The 18494-nt window shown below is 42.9% G+C and overlaps 1 protein-coding gene across 4 annotated transcripts in view; it reads left to right on the top strand.

The window, feature by feature from the left end:
• The window catches only part of PICALM (phosphatidylinositol binding clathrin assembly protein), a 70462-nt gene extending 52107 nt beyond the window's left edge, over positions 1-18355 (top strand). For 2 of the 4 annotated variants that reach the window (XM_064441466.1, XM_064441463.1), the window contains 9 exons: positions 1060-1167; positions 2095-2226; positions 2316-2346; positions 3173-3272; positions 4770-4793; positions 7425-7484; positions 9607-9711; positions 15951-16053; positions 17024-18355. In XM_064441466.1, the coding sequence (XP_064297536.1) occupies positions 1060-1167; positions 2095-2226; positions 2316-2346; positions 3173-3272; positions 4770-4793; positions 7425-7484; positions 9607-9711; positions 15951-16043 (653 nt within the window). In that variant the 3' untranslated portion in view covers positions 16044-16053; positions 17024-18355. The remainder of the gene's footprint in view (positions 1-1059; positions 1168-2094; positions 2227-2315; positions 2347-3172; positions 3273-4769; positions 4794-7424; positions 7485-9606; positions 9712-15950; positions 16054-17023) is intronic. The other 2 variants (XM_064441464.1, XM_064441465.1) reach the window with 2 other exon arrangements.
• The last annotated feature ends 139 nt before the right edge of the window (positions 18356-18494 follow it).

Genomic DNA, 18494 nt, shown 5'->3' with positions numbered 1-18494 from the left:
TTTACTGCTGAAGTATTTGTGAGCCTTTAATTTCTCAGTATCATGAAAATTTCTGTTAGAAAACAGAAAAGCTAATTTTCAAGATGCCATTGCATTTTTTTGGTGCTTTTCATATAGAGTAATAATTACTTCTGTAATTGCCTGAATATTGAGATGATGTACATGCATGCTTGTGTGCGTGATCATAGATGACATTAAACCCCACAATTTTAGAAGCAAATCAGCATTTGCTTCCATATTACTGAACTACCAACTCAGTACTGCTGCACGTCATCCACAATGCTTGGAACTGCAATAAATTTTCATAGTATTGGAAAAAAAAGCGTATTTGGAGAACACTGCTTTATGGATACGTAGAAGGAGATAAATGGAGTAAGTTCAGACAGGAATAAGAGTTGAAAATTGGTTTTAACTCCCTGTATCTTGCCACAAGAACTAGAAACTTACCTGCAAAGCATTGTTACCTACAAAACCTGTGTGCAAAAATAACTAAGCAAGTGCTATAAAAATTATTAGTACTTAGAGTGTCTAATCATGGGCATTACTAGTCGGGTACCTTGGGATGGTTTGGACCTTACTGCAGTTGTTACTAAGAGAACTGCTCAGCTAATATAAAACGTGGAGGGAATAATCTTCTTCAGACAGGTAATCTTGAAACAGATTCTGTACCCAGCCAGCTGCTTTTCCTGGAGAAACATAGTGGTTATTTCCTCAATCATTTTATTGTAAGTATTTGGTAAAAGAATAAGGAAGATGTGAATAGTTAGTCCAGAGATTTAGCAGCTGGGGGAGGAGTGTCTTTTATGGCCTGTCTGTCCAGTTTTTAAGACAAAACCTTTCTTTGGAGGAGTAACTCCAAATAAACTTCAGATAAACTCCTTCCACCCCTTTCTCTTACATGCATCTCAGCGTCAGGGTATAATCAGCACTTTTGAGGTATTCCTAGTCTTTTGGCGGTACTTAAGCCAAATAAATATGTAGATTATTTGTCTTGCATAAATAAGGTGGATTCGTGGGAAATGCTTATAAAAACGTTCTACTGCTTTTTTTTCCCCACAGGCTTCACTCCATCTCCTGTTGCTCAGCCACAGCCATCAGCTGGCCTTAATGTTGACTTTGAGTCTGTGTTTGGAAACAAATCTTCTAATGTTGTCCTAGATTCTGGTGGTAAGACACTTACTAAAACAGCTGATGTATATCCTTTAACTTTTTTATTCTTGAGGTATAAGTCTCTTAATCTGTATTTACTCAAACTGCTGTGACAGTGTTCTAGCTGAAGAAAAGAAAGCTGACTCTAAAAGGTCAATAGCAGCATTCTTCGTCCAGTTTTTCTTTATTAATCAAATAATTTTTCTTCACACTATTTCTCCTTGCGCCCTGGTGAAATATTTACTGATATATCCTTCACTTAAATGTTCTGCGCGTTAACTTCACACAGTGAACAGCCTTCACTTTTACATGTTGTCAACTGAAATTAAGCCTGTGTGTGTAGAGTGTGGTCAGAAGAGGTAAAGTTACATCTTAATTTTATGTATCTGTGCAACACACTTTTGTCACCTCTTTGCCTACATGTTACTCTTGTGATGTTAAGATTATTTCAGGAAGTGATAAATTATCAAAACATACATGGTTAATTTGGTTTGCAGCTATAGTCAGTACTCTCTGTTCTTTGGAGCAGCTGGAAAGTGAATACTTTCTGGTCTTTTGATAACGGACCCCTGACATTGGATTCTTTTTGGGCAAACCAGTGATCTGCTAAAAGCAAATACATATGTGTTTTTATAAGACAGAAATACTTTAGATGTTTATTCCTTATTTTGTTTTACATTTTGATTGCTTTGCAGTCATTGTGAATCCGCTCCATGTAAAATTGATGTCATGTTGGTTAAACTAGTAGAGTGAAATCTCCTTTCTGTAGTAAATATCTCCTTTATCAAGAGGCATAATAAGTTTTATCCTCCTTGTATAGGGTAGCATTGCTAGGTTAAATTTTGTATTTTAGCCATTGTGTTGAAGCTGTTGTCTCTTTAATTGAATGCCATGCCATTCATGGGCCTGTGATTCGAATCACCTTTTTTTGTTTGTCATTCCAAGGCTTTGATGAACTAGGTGGTCTCCTAAAACCAACAGTGGCCTCTCAAAACCAGAGTCTTCCAGTTGCCAAAGTACCACCTAACAAATTAGTGTCAGATGATCTGGATTCATCTTTAGCCAATCTTGTAGGCAGTAAGTATTGAACGACTGGTGTAGAAGTAGTTATTTAATTCTCTTAAATGAATTGAATTTCAATAGTATCTTTCTCTACTTTGTGACAGATTTGGGCATTGGAAATGGAACTACTAAAAAGTGAGTATGCTTAATCAAAAGCTTAGCATTTTGATTTTCCTGGATAATAAATTTTTATGAAAATACAGGTTCAAACTTGTGCGTAACACCATAATGTTAACCTTCAGAGCGTGTTTGGGACTGCACTTTGTTTCTCATGCAAGGTATAATGAATAGTTGAGAGCTGTTGGAAGGTGACTGTAGGCTGAGTGGTAGTGACAGAGACAACAGCAGGCAAGGTGTCCTCCTGTCTCCGATTCCTTTCAGACTTTGTATATATTTAGGGAATGAGTTCATCAAAATATTTGTAATTGTAGGTAATCTTAGCACACCTTATAAATACTTTGTGTGGTCTGAGCTTGTGCGGAGCTGCATTAACGACTGTGAAACTACAACCACGGAGTTGTGGATGACCCTTAGACAAGTGGATTTTGAAGCAAGACATATTCTCGAATAGCAAACATTTGCTCTAGCAGCAAAGTTGAGAGTGTGATTAGCAAATTTCAGGCTTATTGGGACTATCTCTGCCAACTCTGAAATCGTTCAGAAATCTAGTTGCTCCTAACTAAACTATCTTGACCCAAGAAAAGTCAGCTAGACTAACTTACCTGTACTGGGAAACTTGACTGAGATTAGGTAAAGCTGAGGTGGCTCATGCTCAATGTCTTACCTTGAACTTCTCCTAGCCAAAACAAGGTGTCACAAGACCTTTATCAACTTCTTTGCTAAATGAGTTTCTTATTAACAAAAGAAGCCACATTTCCAAGAGGAAACAGAGTTTTCCTGAGGGATTTTTTGTAAGAAAATTCGATGTTTTCTAACAATTCTTTAAAAAATTCATTTGAAGTGATGTAAACTGGAGTCAGCCAGGTGAAAAGAAACTAACAGGTGGTTCCAACTGGCAACCCAAGATCGCACCAACAACTGCATGGAACGCTCCAACGTTGGTAAGCAAATACTCGTTTTAAAATAGTGAGTTCCCTGCGGCTTAGGTATGCAGGCTGATGTATAACAGACATTTGGAAGTGATTTATAGTTGCAGTAATAGGGTAGTAGAAAATCGAAGTGGTTGGCTTGATGTGTAGTGCTTGGATCTGTTTGCCTTAGCTGTGCAGTTCTGGTAAATAATTTGTGATGTGACACGTGCAGGCTTAGCATAAACTCCAGTGGTGGTTGACCAGCCTCTCGTGTGGCAAGAGAGCAGCCTCCGTGCTCCGCTCAACTGACCTAATTCCAGTGGTGCGAGGGGGCCACTTTGCAGTCTAGGAAAAGTATGTTCTTCTAGTATGTACGTGTTACAGCTCAGCCTGCTCTGGGGGTGAGAACAGGCCGATGGATTAATCCTCTTGATACTTGCAGAGGTGTCTGTGCAGCGATGTGGGCTATAGCTTTCTTAACGTACGTAACTACTGCTTTCCTGCCCCAATACGCACGTTTGTTGATCATCAAAACTGACATGCATTCAGAACTTCATAGTGTCTATTGTAGCAGGTAGCACTAGCAAGGATTTGGGGGTAGTGTGTAGAGTGAGGGTTCTTAATTACATGTAAAAAAAACCCAAGAGGCTAAGAGTTCACATGAGTGGTTTTCACAATGCTAACAGAACATTTTTGCATGTGAATCCCACTCGCCCTTTCACCAATGACCTGGAGGGACTGTGCACAGACAGAACGGGTAACAAACCACCCCCGAGGACTTACTGCATCTGACCCTGTAACTCTCCGGGGGAGGTTGAATCCGCAGTGTGATAATACAGCTTTGTGGATCTGGAAAGAGAGAGCTTGTCTCCCTGGATCCACCACCTCTTCCCTACTGGGTGTCCCGTATCAGCTCACTGCACTGACGTAGGGAGAAACGTTTGTGGGCCTCACTGAAGGGTGTGTAGGTATCAAAGAAACCGTAACTGCTCCCTTGCTTTAATGACTGGTGGTTTGAGTTTACTTGTGTGCTTGAATCTGTTTAATAACTCATGTCTTGTATATACATCTTCTTGTGATAAGTCATTACACTTAACAGCTTTTATTATTTAGAGATACTGTTGAGACACTTTTCCTGTGAAACTGTTCTATTAACATAAAAATCTTGAAACAGAAATAACCTAGGTGGAAAAAAAAAGTTTGTTTTCCTCTGCTGGTCTATTTATTGTGGAGTTGCTGCTGCTTGCTAAACAAATATGCTTTTGAAAATCAGGCTTCCTCATCTTTGGAAAAAAAGGCATATACCAAATAAATGGACTATGCAAAACAAATTACAAACCTAATAACGATGACAGTATCACAGGTGTATGTTGTCTCAGTAAATGGCTTGAATTACAAGAATCTGTTGGGGTAAACATTTAATGTATTTGTGAACTAAAATGCTATCTGTGTATATTCCGTTGTGTAAGTATTTGCTTCTAATCCAGTGTTATTGCATTATGTAATTGTTCTCCCTGGGAAATACAGAATGGCATGCATTTTCCACAATACGTAAGTGAAACAACCCATAGCCTTTTTGCAATCGACTGGCATGCTGATATTAACCACTGCTGTTGCAGAATCTCATAACCTTCTTGCTATTTACACATTTCTCATTTTAAAATCTTTGGTGTGCCAAAAAATCAAGCTTTTCCTAGCATACACGAACTCCATAGGTGGTCTGCAGGCTCTTGACTCGAATGATGGCATGGGAAATACCGAGATTATTTTTCCTTGCTTTAAACTGTACCATTTGCTGCCAGAGAGCTGGGGTGTGTGTCTGTGCTGCCTTCAGTGCACTTAGTGAATTTTGAATGAAGATAAAATTGTTTGTGTTTGAATAACTGCATGAAACCTCACGGGCTTCTGTTATACTTGGCACTTTATCCACGGTTATGGTAGATCTTGATATTTTATTTTTTTTTTAGTGGGGAGAGACCAATATGTATTAATTCTCAAATAAAAAAAGAAAATCCATGCTGACAGTTCACAAAGGGCAAGCAATAACCTGTGCTCGCTGTCTGAGGAATGCAGTCTTTCATTTCAAAGGATTTTTTTCTTTATGTCAACAGTGATATTGGTCTTTCCCTGTATTCTGTTTTTATTGCAGGGTAACTCTAACTAAAGGATGGTAGGTCCATACTTGAGCACTCAAAACTAAATTCAGTCAGCATGTTTGTGTGTGTGTAGGTGTGGGTGCACAAGCCAAACAAAACAAAGTAATGTTCAGGCTAGCTTTGTCAGCTCTGTGAAACAGGTGGACAGTACACAGCCTAGATAATTCTTGATTGGGGAAATCTGTTCTGACGGCAACGGAAATGCCAGTGACAATGGCTACTATCTATGAAAACGCAGCTGATACCTTAGCACTGAATTCAGGAACAGCTTTGCTGCTGCCCTATTCGTGATGTTACAATCTCTATGCTTTAATTAATCCAGTATTATTAATATTTTGTCGCTTCCCTCTTTCCTGTGTCAGTAATCTCTGTGTACCGAGAAATGCATGTGGTCTTTGTCTTGTCATGAATAGTAATCCTCACAGCCACAGCATGAAGATTAGGCTTTCTTTCTTAAAGGACAGACTAACAGGAGGTGGAGTGGGCGGACAGCAAGTTACCTGAATGTTTATAAGCACCAGTTTTAGTCGGGGGGGGGGGGGGGGGGGGGGGAAGCCAACCCCACACTCTTTGTCCTTGTAAGAGTTAATACTGATTTAGAAAGCGGATAAAGAAACTCTAGAACAAAGACTATGGTTAGGAAAAGACAGTTCTTCATATAGTATTGTTGTGGTTTAGCCCCAGCGGCAACCAAGCACCACCCAGCCGCTCGCTCGCTACCCCCACAGTGGGATGGGGGAGAGAATCAGAAGAGTAAAAGTAAAAAAAAACTCCTGGGCTGAGATAAAGACAGTTTAATTGGGAGAGGAAAAGCTGCACATGCAAGCAAAGCATAACAAGGGATTCATTCTCCTTCCCATGGGAGGCAGGTGCTCAGCCATCCCCAGGAGAGAAGGGCTCCATCACACGTAACGGTGACTTGGGAAGACAAACGCCATCATGCCTTCCTTCTTCCCCCAGCTTTCTATGCTGAGCATGACGTCATATGGCGTGGGACATCCCTGTGGTCAGTTGGGGTCAGCTGTCCCGGCTGTGTCCCCTCCCAGCTCCTTGTGCCCCCCCAGCCCCTCGCTGGTGGGGTGGGGTGAGAGGCAGGAAAGGCCTTGACTCTGTGTAAAGGAAGAAAACATCCCTGTATTGCCAACACTGTTTCCAGCACAAATCCAAAGCATAGTCCCATATTAGCTACTGTGAAGAAAACTAACTCTGTCCCAGCCAAAACCAACACAAATATATTTTTCTGTGTAAGAGTTATCAGCTGTTTTTTTATGTATATGTTGCCAAGTTGTTTACAAAATGTAGCTTCACCCCAGGTGTTGTCTGTTGACAGCAACCTTCTGTAACGTCATAGAAGTTGCCTTAGGTTAAGGGTAATATGAATGTATCTGCAAAGTGCTAAGAGGACCTTTAACCAGTCCAAATTCTCTGTACTAAGTGGGTGAGTGAGAGGGAACGCCAGTTGGACGTTTCATGTTAGGGCTGAATTTATTTTGCAGCTTGGTAGGCGAATGCGCATAGCGCGTACATCCTGGCCCGAGAGAAGAGAGTTCCTGTCGTGTTGGCAGAAGCAATGGCAATTTGGTCTTTCAGTCTTGAAAATTATCTTCTAAGACTCGTGGTGTACCTTTACTTCTGATTTTGAAATCGAAGTATATACTTCATGGGATTAAAAAAAAATGCTTCTGCTTCCTGAATTTTCTCTCTCAAACTTGTGGCTCACACTGTTCTTTAAACAGGATGCTGAGGGAATGGTAGCTTGTGGTTTAATTTAGTCAACCAGAATCCTAAGGGGTTAAGAGAAAATACCTAGTGTAGGTTTGCCGAGATCACTTAGAAACTTTAGCTGAGGTAATATATCCCATCTGAAATAATTTGGATACACTCTTGAGACAAGACTGCAAATCCTATTTATCCCTTGCTCTGTTCGTAATAAGCCAAGTGCTGCAGTTGACCCTTAGAGAGCAAAGTCTTACCAGTATGCAGCTGATCTCTTCTCCTCTCAGTTCACCCCTGTTTCTCACACCAGGCACCACCTGTGATGGCGTACCCTGCCACAACGCCGACGGGAATGATGGGCTACGGCATGGTGAGTGGAGCTCCTGCAGCCCGACGTCGTCCGGCGCGCGTATCGCTCGGTCGCGTATCGTTTGGTTGCAGCCGTTTTTCCGAACTGTTTTACTGAAGACTGAATTTCAGCTCCCACTGGTTTATTCTTCACCAAATTGTTAAGTCCTGGTTTTCTGAACTAATTCAGTGGCTTTTGTCTGAGATTAGGCCTGCCCTTTCTTACCTCACGTAGTTTTCAAAAAATGTTTTAAAATTAAGACAGCGTCTATTCCTGGTGGGCTTTGTTGGTGTAGAAATAGTGTATTGTGAGTATAGGTGCATTCACAACGGGAATGTTTTATTGGAGAAGTGACATCTTCCTCAAATACTTGCTCCCAGCCTCAGCGAAAGGTGCCTGTAATGATCGATGCCACAAAACTGTGAGTTTGTGACGCTGCCATGTGCTGTGGTGTCAGCTGAGGACTGGAGCTTTTAGTGACACACCAATACTGGAAGGCTTCTGACATAAACCTGACCTTGCTGCTGCTTGTTCTGAAAAGTTGTTCAAATTCTTGTTATCTCAAATTTTGAAATGATTCTGAAATAACATGCCTTAACTCTTCTTTGTTAGTATGGCTTTGATGTAGCACAACTTTGCTGGGTGAATAAAAGAGGAGAGAGCTTCCTTAGGACAATTATTCTGTTAAATGGGTCACAGATTAGTATAATAAAAATAAGCTTAAGTGTTTCATCATATCGTCAAATTAGATTAATGGTTTATAATTTTCATATACTCAGTAAGTGAGCTGCAAAAGTGGCCAACTGATGCTCTCCCGAAAGACCCTCAAGAAAACGTGTTCCCCGTTACCCACCCGTGAACTGTAGTAAGTTGTGTGCAAAGTCGTGGTTAAACTGCCTTTAGTGTTGACTCACACCCGATCTGCACAACTTTGCACTGACGGTACTGGAAGCGTTTTCTTAGTCATTTTGAGTCAGCAGCTGGGGAAGGTAACGTATTCATAGAAAGTCATCTTTGTGTGTTTCATAAAGCAGCTTTCATTGTGGGGTTTGAATGCCAGGGTGAAATGGGAACTGGAAGGAACAGGAGGCACAGCTCTGTTATCCCGAGTTGCTGTAACTTGTTCTAAGGTGTGGGAAGTCGGAGCACATGGGTGAGACGGGCTGTTACGGAATGACCATCAGGCTGTATAACACATCCTGACAACTGTCCTGGCTCATGCAAACTTTTACTCAGGACGTTTACTGCTAGAAATCTCTGAAATGTTGACCCATTTTACAATCCTTGCATTTAATTTTTCCTAAAAGCAGTGGTAGGTACCGTTGTCCTGAGCATGGCTGTTTCCAAGTGGTAGTCTGGCAGCCGGCTGTTCCCTTGGCGAGGGTAAACTGGGAAGGCTGGTTGTGCCAGCCGTTGTTTTTAACTGATTTGTAAGGGGTTTTCATCAGGGTCCGTTTCTTGAACGGGCTCACCATGTGCTTGCCCAAACAGCTGGTTGGCATGATAGGAGGAGCACCAGGATTCATCAAGGAAAAGCGGCTTGGAACGGGGATTGCCTCAGCACGACTGCTGCTGGGTATCGACCCGAGCCTGCGGGGAGTGCCGGAAGCAGCACCAGAGATGGCGTGGGCGTGAAACAAATAAAACATGACATCTAAGACCATTAATATATGTTAAACTCTTAATTTGGCTCAGCCAGTGTCAGTAACACTTTAGACTCTAATTGCATAATGATTTAACAGTAATTGTACATACAGTTCTCAGTTCTCAATCTTTCCTGAGCCCTGTCAGCTCTGATATCTGTGAAGCTGTTCTTGTGCTTTCGAAGGCAGATGGGGAAGGGCTGTCAGACCTCAGCTTTGGGAGCAAGAGGAGCAGCGCAAATGCTTGTGCTTAAACAAGTATTCCAGTGTTCCAGACCCCCGCAGCAAGAGGTTGAATGGGCTCAGTTGTCATGGAGAACTTGAAGGCTCCGATGCTCCTTTCTATAACCTTAATTTGCAGAAGAATCTTGTTGCTTAGAAAGATCTTGTATGATTGCATAGATCAAATATGACCAAAACTTGCCATTTTCCTTTCTCTCCTTAAATGCTTTCAGTGTGTTAATGCTATGTGTGATTTGATGTCATCTGCACTTTTTCAGCCGTCGCAGATGGGAGGCATACCAGTAATGACCCAGCCAACCTTAATATACAGCCAGCCAGTCATGAGACCACCAAACCCTTTTGGCCCCGTACCGGGAGCACAGGTGCGTATGTTCAAAACAGTTAGAGCTGGGAACAAACTACAGCTGGGTCAGCTTCTCTGAAAGTGTTTTAATATCGTCTTGTGTTGGACAAATGTATTGCACGAGCCGGTAGTTCATGTAAGGATTGCTTCCTAGCTTCTTATATCCAGGTCAGCAGCATCGAGCTGGTCTTACAGAACAAAGAGGACAGCATTTTTAAGGCATTGTTTTTCTGGGCAAGCGTAAGAATGTCTGTGCCGTCTGCTGAAGGCGGGTTTCTTCCCCAAAGTTTGCTTCCTCTGCTGCCTTACCTCTAAGGGCGGCTTTGTGAGATTGTGCTATCACAGCTTTTTCCTAAGTATCTGTGGTGCTGTTCTTTCACCTGTTACACTCGGAAGTATTAGATTATGAAGTAACTGAATTTGGCAGTAGCTGTAAACCTCCTTCCCCCCGGCCCCCAAGTGTAAGCTGCAGGCTTATATGGCAGCACTTTGCAGGGGACAGACAGGGTGTATGTAGCCTTTTAAGTCTACGACTGTTAGAGATGGGTTTGAAACAACCGTGGGATCAAGCTTGGAGAAGCTTCAACCCACCATCTGGTGGCTGGGACTGACCGTGCTCAGCGGGAGGCACGCGGGGTTCTAACCGCTGTATTCCTTAAAGGCCTTTGTATTCCTCCGCGTTTTTGCAGAAGGCAGTACCGGCAGCCTAGTGACGTTGTGCAGTAGCTCTGCAAACCCGCCTGGCCTTTCCCTCTTGCAGAAGGGGTTAGGTTAAGGGGAGCGTTCCTTGAATTGCCTGCTTTTCTGCTTCTCCTGATATTTGCGTATAGATTCATTACCTGAAGTACTGGAATAAGAGTGCGCCGAAGGGTTACTCTGAACATTGAGAAGAACTGACTTTGTCAATACTGGAGTTAAATACGTACCTTTTATTGTTTGTTTTGCAAACTTCTGTCACTGGGAGGTTTCTGGCTGAACTCGCTTCTCTAACCCGATTGCCATCTGAACATGGGGTTTCTGCAGTAGGAAAAATATTTAAAAACGAAGGTGGAGAGGGGAAGGACAGCCATGACCACCTTCATCCGGTTTTCAGAAAATATTGAGATCCTTACGACTCTGTGTTCGTGAACGGTAGTTGGGGGCAGAGCTGAGTTTAGCTGCGAGACTGGAACTCTGGTATTAGCGGGTTTTCACTTACTAGTCAGATGTTGTTGTCAAAGTTCACGCTGTACATCATGGCTCTATTACAAAAATGTCATATATTGGGACTGTATTTTGATCTTACTATAGAGAGCTCTGTCTTTATAGGTGACTGTTTAGAAACACACATGTATCAATTTGCTTAAGTATGTGTTGGTGTAAGCGTGGTTTTGGGACTAGAGCGTGGAGGGAGAAGAATTGAGCAGTGGGTCGGAAAGGAAGAGAGCCTCAAACCTTTCTCCAGTGCCTGAAGCTGACCCTTTAACAGGAGAGGCTCTGCGTGCTGCCCGTGGGCAGTCTGTCCGCTGTCTTTGCTGAAGTATTTCCTAAATTATTTTTTTAAAAGGCTTTATCTGAAAGGGATGGCTGTTAGATTTCCTTAGCTAGAAAAGGAGTTTTCTGCTGACGTTCTCTTGGACTTCTGAGAGCTGCTTTACACATTCACTGTCACTTCAGTGATTCGGTATCTTTCTTGTGGCTTTTATACTATTTCAGGGGGAAAAATGTGTTTATGACACTTCTTAAATAGAGAACAAGCTGAAGGATCCTTAAGGATAAGGGGAGGGTGTTTCTGCAAATTCAAAAACTTCAATTTTGAAATGTCCCTTTTTAAAAAAAAAAAAAAAAAAAGCCCAAAACAAAACCAAACCTGCCTAATTCAGTTATAAACAGGTATAATCGCTATAAAGAGGCCTGAAGAGCCAGGTGAGCCTTTCTGCTTCACTTGACCCTGAGGGCTTGGTCTAGGCTGAATCCCAGCTGGCTGTCGTAACGGGAGAAGGAGGAATTAGTCACAAGCGAGGTGTGTAGAGCTGTTCATTGTGCTCATCTGACAACACATTTGGCTCCTGTGAGAATTACTTTGATAGAAAAACACCACCCTTTGAATCAGCATTTGCGGTGTGACCGGGAAGGGTTTTCCCCGAGACGCACAGTCTGTGCCGCTTGCAGGTGTTGTCAGAAATCTGACACCAATAAAGCAATTTAAATGAAACAAAGGCTGCAGGCGAGGGCTGTTTCCTCAGACAGCAGAGATGGCGTTTGCTAACCTGTACCCACAGAGGGGAATTACAAAGTTATTACAGTAAATTTACTGTTTAGTCTTGAGGTTCTTCGCGAAGCGTATTTGTCTGTTCATGTTTAGTTCATGCTCCTGTTGCGCCAGGAATAGAAATAGGAAAATAAAGAAGTAAGAACATGTGTTCTTGGGGTAAGTAAACAAATCTTAAAGAATGTGTCACAGTTGTCACAGTTCAAACTGCCTGCGTCCCGCGTGGATCGCTCCAGAGGCCATGATTCTAATACAGGTTTTGTCCATGGTGCTGTCGCTGCCAGAAAGGGAGTTGTTTTTAATATTTGCATTCAAAGCACCCGATTATATCACTACCATTAGACAGAGGTCAGCAGATCTCTGCTCTGCTGGTAGATCTCGGTTGCTGTCTGCAGTGAAGAAACTGGAAGGTATTAAAAAGCATAATGACAGATGCGAAGTTGTTGCTGAAAAATTATACTGCCAAGCTGTAGCGTGTTGGGAACTCCTCCCGTGTTGTATATGGAGCAGTAAAATAGGCATCCCAATATTGTCCGGTTTCTTTATAATTCAAACTGGTGCTCCTAACTTGATACTCTTAAGGGTTTGTTTTAATAAATATACTTTTCTACCTCTAGACACACCTATTGTGTCTCTCAAGTGTCCTGTTTATGCGCATGCAACTTTACTTCTAACCATTGCCATGAAGAGCAAGGGTAGTTTGGGGTTTTTTTAAGGGCAAAATAGTTTGAAGTGATTGAGAGTGAGACTAGAACAGTTGCTTTGAAAACCCAGGTGCAGAAGGTATTTGTAGTTTTAAAAGAAACTGGTGTGTGCCTATTTTTTTAAAATCACTTATCTTGCGTTCGAGCCAATATTTCCCACTTGAGAAAGAAAATAAGTTTTCATCGTGGTAGAGCAGTCGGCTTCCCTCACTGCAAGTGTCATATCACGCTGCCCAGAACGGTGAAAGTGGCGGGAGCTGTGCGGTGGCGTCTTAGCTGGTGCAGGGGAAAGCGCGTGCGTGCGAGGGAGGGAGAGGCTGAGGCAATGGTCCGAAGAAGGCGGAAGAGCAGCCGGGGTGATGGCGGATGCGGTACCGTACAGCAAACGCAGAACGCTTCCGACGAGCCAGGCCCGAACGATGTACAGGTAACCGGAATATGAACTACCGGAGTGTCACAATGGAGGGCAGCAGCGCTTGAATGCTCGCCGCCCCCAAAAACACGATCGTGTCGGTTAGTGTGAAATGGTACAGCGCTGACAAGTCAGCGGTACGCCTTGAAGGGTTACGTATCCCACTCAGATTGCACCCAGAAGGGCTTAGCCTTAAGGAGGGGAAGCAGCTGGGTGGTGAAAACTCTAAGATTTAAAACAGAATAAAGAAATTCCTCTGCCTACTGCCAGCATCTGTGTGAATTGTAATGCTGCAGCCGTTAACACCCCTGAATTGTACAGAAAAAGCAGTAGGAGCGATCGCCTGGGACGATGAACAACAGGTAAATGTGTGAATGAGGAAGTTGGTTTGGGGGGGCGGGTTTGGTTTGGGTTTTGGTTTGGCTTTAGTTTTTTTAACTGGAAGAACCGGCTGTATAGTTCAGGACAGACTTGTGCCAGAAAGTAGAGTTTACAGGTGCTCCGTTTGGCACATTAATCTTAAAATACATGCTAAAACAGCTCGACAGACTTGTTTAATGAGAAACCAGTGCCTAGCTAACGATGGGAACCAGCACAGCGCTCACGTGTGGACGGGTGGTTCTGCGTTACCGTGACCCCGGGGAGGTTGCGCCTTCGCTGGAAGCAGCGAGAAGCGACGCTGCTGTTGGAGGCGAGACCGAGCTGTGGGGCTGAGCCGGTGCAGCGCGCTGCATTGCAGGTCACGCAGGCGCTGGGCACGAAGGGGGGTAAATCCGCAGTTGTAGACGTGTTAGCGCTGGAGAGACTGATGGACAGCGCTGTTGTTTTAAATGCTTCTCTTTAGAAACTGCTGTAGGAGGTTCTGGTTTTCAGCTATATTTATAAGCAGTATTCTGGATAGATGCAACACAGGAAACCGTCTGACTATGCTTCCCACATTTTTTTCTTTTTAGGCCTCTTTTTTAATAATTAGAGGAATCTCGTTAAAATATGTATTTATTGTAAGATACTGTGTGTTGTCTGAATTTGGCTGTGGCATCTAGGAAATAGCATTGCCCAGTTCTTCCCCAGTATTTAACCTGAACAGGCTTCCTGAAATCCCACCTCTGTTTCTGGTTGCGTGCTGATGTTGCACGGATGACGGAGCTCTAAACCTGACACTCTTCCACACTGCTTCAAACTGGGACATTATTCTGGACTTGGTATAAACTGGAGATTTGCCAACTCAATTTAACAGGACTTTTAATATGTGGCTTCAAGCCATTTGCCCGTGAAGAGGGTGAATGCCTCATGAAATCACATCGCAGCGGGCGTGCCTTGCTGAAGTTATGGCTCTGTTGGACTTTATCATTAGTCTGGCTCAAATCCTGGAGAGCGGGGGTCATGTGTGGGGAGTGTGAGCCTCAGCTTTCCAAAGGGAAGAACTAAGTTTGAAAGGGGAACTTCTGCCATACTGAAACCGCTTCTCAAACGCTTCCCATTCTGTCTCATGACTCTTCCATAATCTGTTTATGGATCCTGGATCCAAGTGCCCCATTGGGAGTGGGGCCTCGGGAGGGAGATAAAGATTCCAACCCAGACAGAGAGTGCTGGTCCTGAACAAACGCCTCCTCCCCACCTGGTTTCCGAGATAGACATTAATGTGAAAAATTGAAATTTGCAGTGGCAATATCTACACTCTGGGCACTCCTGTGAGCAGTTCCCGTGTGTGTGTTCCCTGTCACGCGGGGGTTGGCAGGCATTCAGTATTTCCAAAGGAAATATGTCTGTCTTCATATGATGTTTTTTGCAATGGGTATGAAGTGCAAGTATGAACTGGCGATTAGTGACAGCATCTGAAATGGAGAAAGCTGACTTTTATTTGTCATTGCAAAATGTGACCTCTATGAGGGAGGAGGGCAAATAAAATTTAATAAAGCATCATTTATAACTGGAAAAGCACTAACAAAGAAGGAAAGGGGCTAAAAAAAATAAACCAACAAATAGCAGGTACTCCTGCAATTACAGCCTGCAGAGTATTGGTCCCTTCCAGCAGCAGGAGCTGGAACGCCAGTATGGAGCAACCTGACCTAGCTGAGGGTGTCCCTGCCCACTGCGGGGGGTTGCACTCGATGGCCTCTAAAGGTCCCTTCCAAACCAAACCATTCTGTGATTCCGGTAGTACCTACTTATAAGTTACGTGCTTTATATGGCTGAATTTGTAGTGCGGTGCTTTAAATACATGGCTGTAGGGTGTGGGTTTTGTTAGTATAGACAGTCTAGAATATCAGACTCAGTCTTCAGTTCTCACCTAAAGCAGCAGCAGCTGACAAACTCTCATCTATTTTTTTTTTCCTACCCCAGCATATATCCCATGTTCTCCTTCCAGGCCCCAAACGGACAACTATCCATTGTCTGCGCTCCAGCTTCTTTTTATACACATCCTCTTTTGAGAGGAAAAGATCCGAGAGCTGTTTCTTCTGGAGAAGGCATGTGGAGAGCTGCCGCGCGCTGGCCAGGGCCCCGGCCTCCCTCTCCCTGCCAGCAGGCAGTCCCGCCAGTAAAGCGGGGAGGGTGCTAACCTGTTTCACAGGCGCGTTGGGCTTAATGTTTTGTATCGTCCTTTGAAGAAAACCGCTGTGAAAGCGTGAGGTTATCTGCTTATTTGGCAAATGCCAGTTGGAGTTCCCTTCCTTGGAGGGTCACGTCCAGCTTGTTTCTGCATTACACCAACCATTGAAGAGGCTTTCTGTTTTCCATATGACCAAACACCTTGTTTTAATGGTTGATTTCTGCCAAGTTTGCCTCTTAACCTCCCCTTGTCCTTTCATTACACGTTCAGCTTTCATATTCTGTCATTCTGAGACCTTTTTTTCTTTTTCTTTCCCTTTCTCTGTCGTCTTTTCTACTAGCTGTCTGCAGCATCCAGCCCTTCCAGTCAGAGTCCTCACAGAGCCTCAGGAAAGGATCCCTTTGCAGAGCTCTCTCTCCAGGATTTCTTGTAGAACAACTTAGGTATTGTCCGCTGTTCTGGGGAGATGCTGGTTTTTGTGATATAAAACAAAAATAAAGTTCTAATTCTAGTTTTATTAACATGACTAGAACTGTTTCTGGAGAAAACAAGTCATGTTAGGTTGGAAGCATTGTGGAAGTGACTTGGAAACTTGGTACACTTAACTGCAGCAGTTTAAAGGCCCGATCGAGTCATTTTGCTTCAGTCCATTGGGAATAAAGTTGGATAGTTCCTTTCTGAGCTGCAAGAGCCAGCACACGAGGTACTCTGCTGCAGCTGGGGAGAAGGACCGGTACCACCTGGCATTTCCCGTTTCATCAGGAAAATGTTTAGGGTCTGTGGCTATCAGCAAGTGCCTGGATGCTGCTGGCAGCCTGCTCGTGCACTTCACCAGGTTGCTCGACCAAAGAGCTCGCTTTTTGCAGGAGATACTTGCGTTCATGTGTGCCAGGGTTAAATGTAGGTACAGGTGTGCGCTGGAGTTGTCCTGTTTTTTTCTTTATCAGATGGGCAGGTGGCAATTAAATACTAAAGTGAGTGAAAACATGAAAAATTCAGGAACACGTAGTGTAAAGAGAGAGTAGGCTTGGTGGCACGCAGCATCTGCTTTTCTTTGTGCGCTCCCTCTGGTTCAGCGTGAAAAGCAACCTTGCGTTCTCTTCATAACGCTGTTGATCTGTGTTACGCTGCCGCTGGTGACAACGTTGCACGGATAAGTTTGGGGGTTTTATTGTTGGACAAACCAGCTTAATGCAAAGAGATGTTCCAAAGGCTGGTGTAGTGCGAAGAACGTCCTGATGGTTTTTGGTTGTTTTCTGGCCGTGATTTTGTAAAATTTTTGTTTCTGTTTGAAACTTCAAATCTTGGGGTAGCTGGGGCTTTTGAAGAATGGGAGTTTTGGAAGAAAACACAGGTTTCTAGTGAAGTTCTGCTTCTGTTGGATGTTAACACGAGGGTTTTTAATCTTTCCAGATTCAGTTTATGTAACTGTCTGAGGTGGAAGAGAAAGGAACGTTTTCAAAAAGATGTGTTCACCAGTAAACCCCCACTTCCAGGAAAAAACGAACTTCAGTCTCTCAAACTCTCCTCTTCCGTTAAACGATGCAGTGGAATGATGAAGACCAATGAAGGAACCGGGGACAACTCCGTAAGAAAACAACACAAAGCCAAGAATAGCCATGAATTAAGACTAAGATCTATTTTTTGTCCTGGTGACTAACACGTCAATACTTTCGGCTTCTAATAATATCCATAATCGGTAACATACGGAGAGCGCCTTTATTCTGGAAATTGGGATTGGTGTTTGGAAGTGCTGTCTGGAACGGAGGTGTGTCCTTTACCGTAACTCGAAACAAGACTCTGGGCGGGGGAGGGTCAAATCCTAACTCTTAATTCTGCAGTTACCTTTTCTTCAGTCCTCACAACCGTAGGCACAGCAGTAATGGAAATTAACTTTTTTAAAAAAATTATATATTCAGTTTGCAGTAGACATTCCTTATGTATTATTGTTTGTATTTATTTATGATTATCAATTTAACATTAATATTGTATCAAAAAACCTCCTTATGAAAATGAGTATGGATGTATACAGTATGTCTGATTTTTATCCACAAAGAATGAATCTGATTCAGAATGCTTTTCAGCTGACATACAGAGCACTAAATATTTTCAAGGTCTGAATCTAATGAATTCTCGGTATATATGGGAATTAGGGAAGAGCTGTAAAATGCATTAATCCTTATAGTCAATTCTGTGCCTAGGATTTTGCAAGGGAACAGTTAACTGACTAGAAGAAGCACTACATTTTTAATTCAGCATTAGTGCATTGGGAAGGAACTTTATTGCTTTGTGCTTGGCATGTCATTATTTTTACATCTGACATTATAAGGCCTTTCCAAAATGAATGTGAGGAATTGCTTTCACTTTAAGACTTTCCTTCTTTTCTGTAAAAATACAAAAAAGAGGTGTTGGGGGGGAAGCCTTTTCATTTGGCTAGTGCCACGTTTATGATCACGTTCCTTTTAAAAGTAAAAAAGGGGAAGCAGCGTCCTTAGGTCGTCTAGTGGGTGTTTAGTTAATGAAGAATTAAAGTAGCACTGTTGATCGGTGCTCCATGTAAATACATCATAGCTACTGGGTGGAGTGGGGCCTTCGGAAGGATAGTCAATGATGTGAAAGCAATTCTGTACATGAATTAAGCATACTTGCTGCATTGTCTCTGCAGATTCTATTTTTGTTTAAAATATTAAAATGTATGTTAGCAAAACTGGGTGGATTTTCAAATAAAACGCAGCTTCCACAGAACTTTTGTTACGGTATGAAAGTCTGAGGTGCTTCTTTTCTTTTTTGCTGCTTAAAATGTGCACTGATAACTGCTTTGTTTACTTAATAAAATACCAAATGTATTTCATACGTGCATATTGTATTACAGGAGGTGCAGCGC

This window comes from Phalacrocorax carbo, chromosome 1 (assembly GCF_963921805.1).
Source record: "Phalacrocorax carbo chromosome 1, bPhaCar2.1, whole genome shotgun sequence".
Lineage (NCBI taxonomy): Eukaryota > Metazoa > Chordata > Aves > Suliformes > Phalacrocoracidae > Phalacrocorax > Phalacrocorax carbo.
Note: the sequence above shows the minus strand (reverse complement) of the source record. Positions and strands in the feature narration are given on the sequence as shown.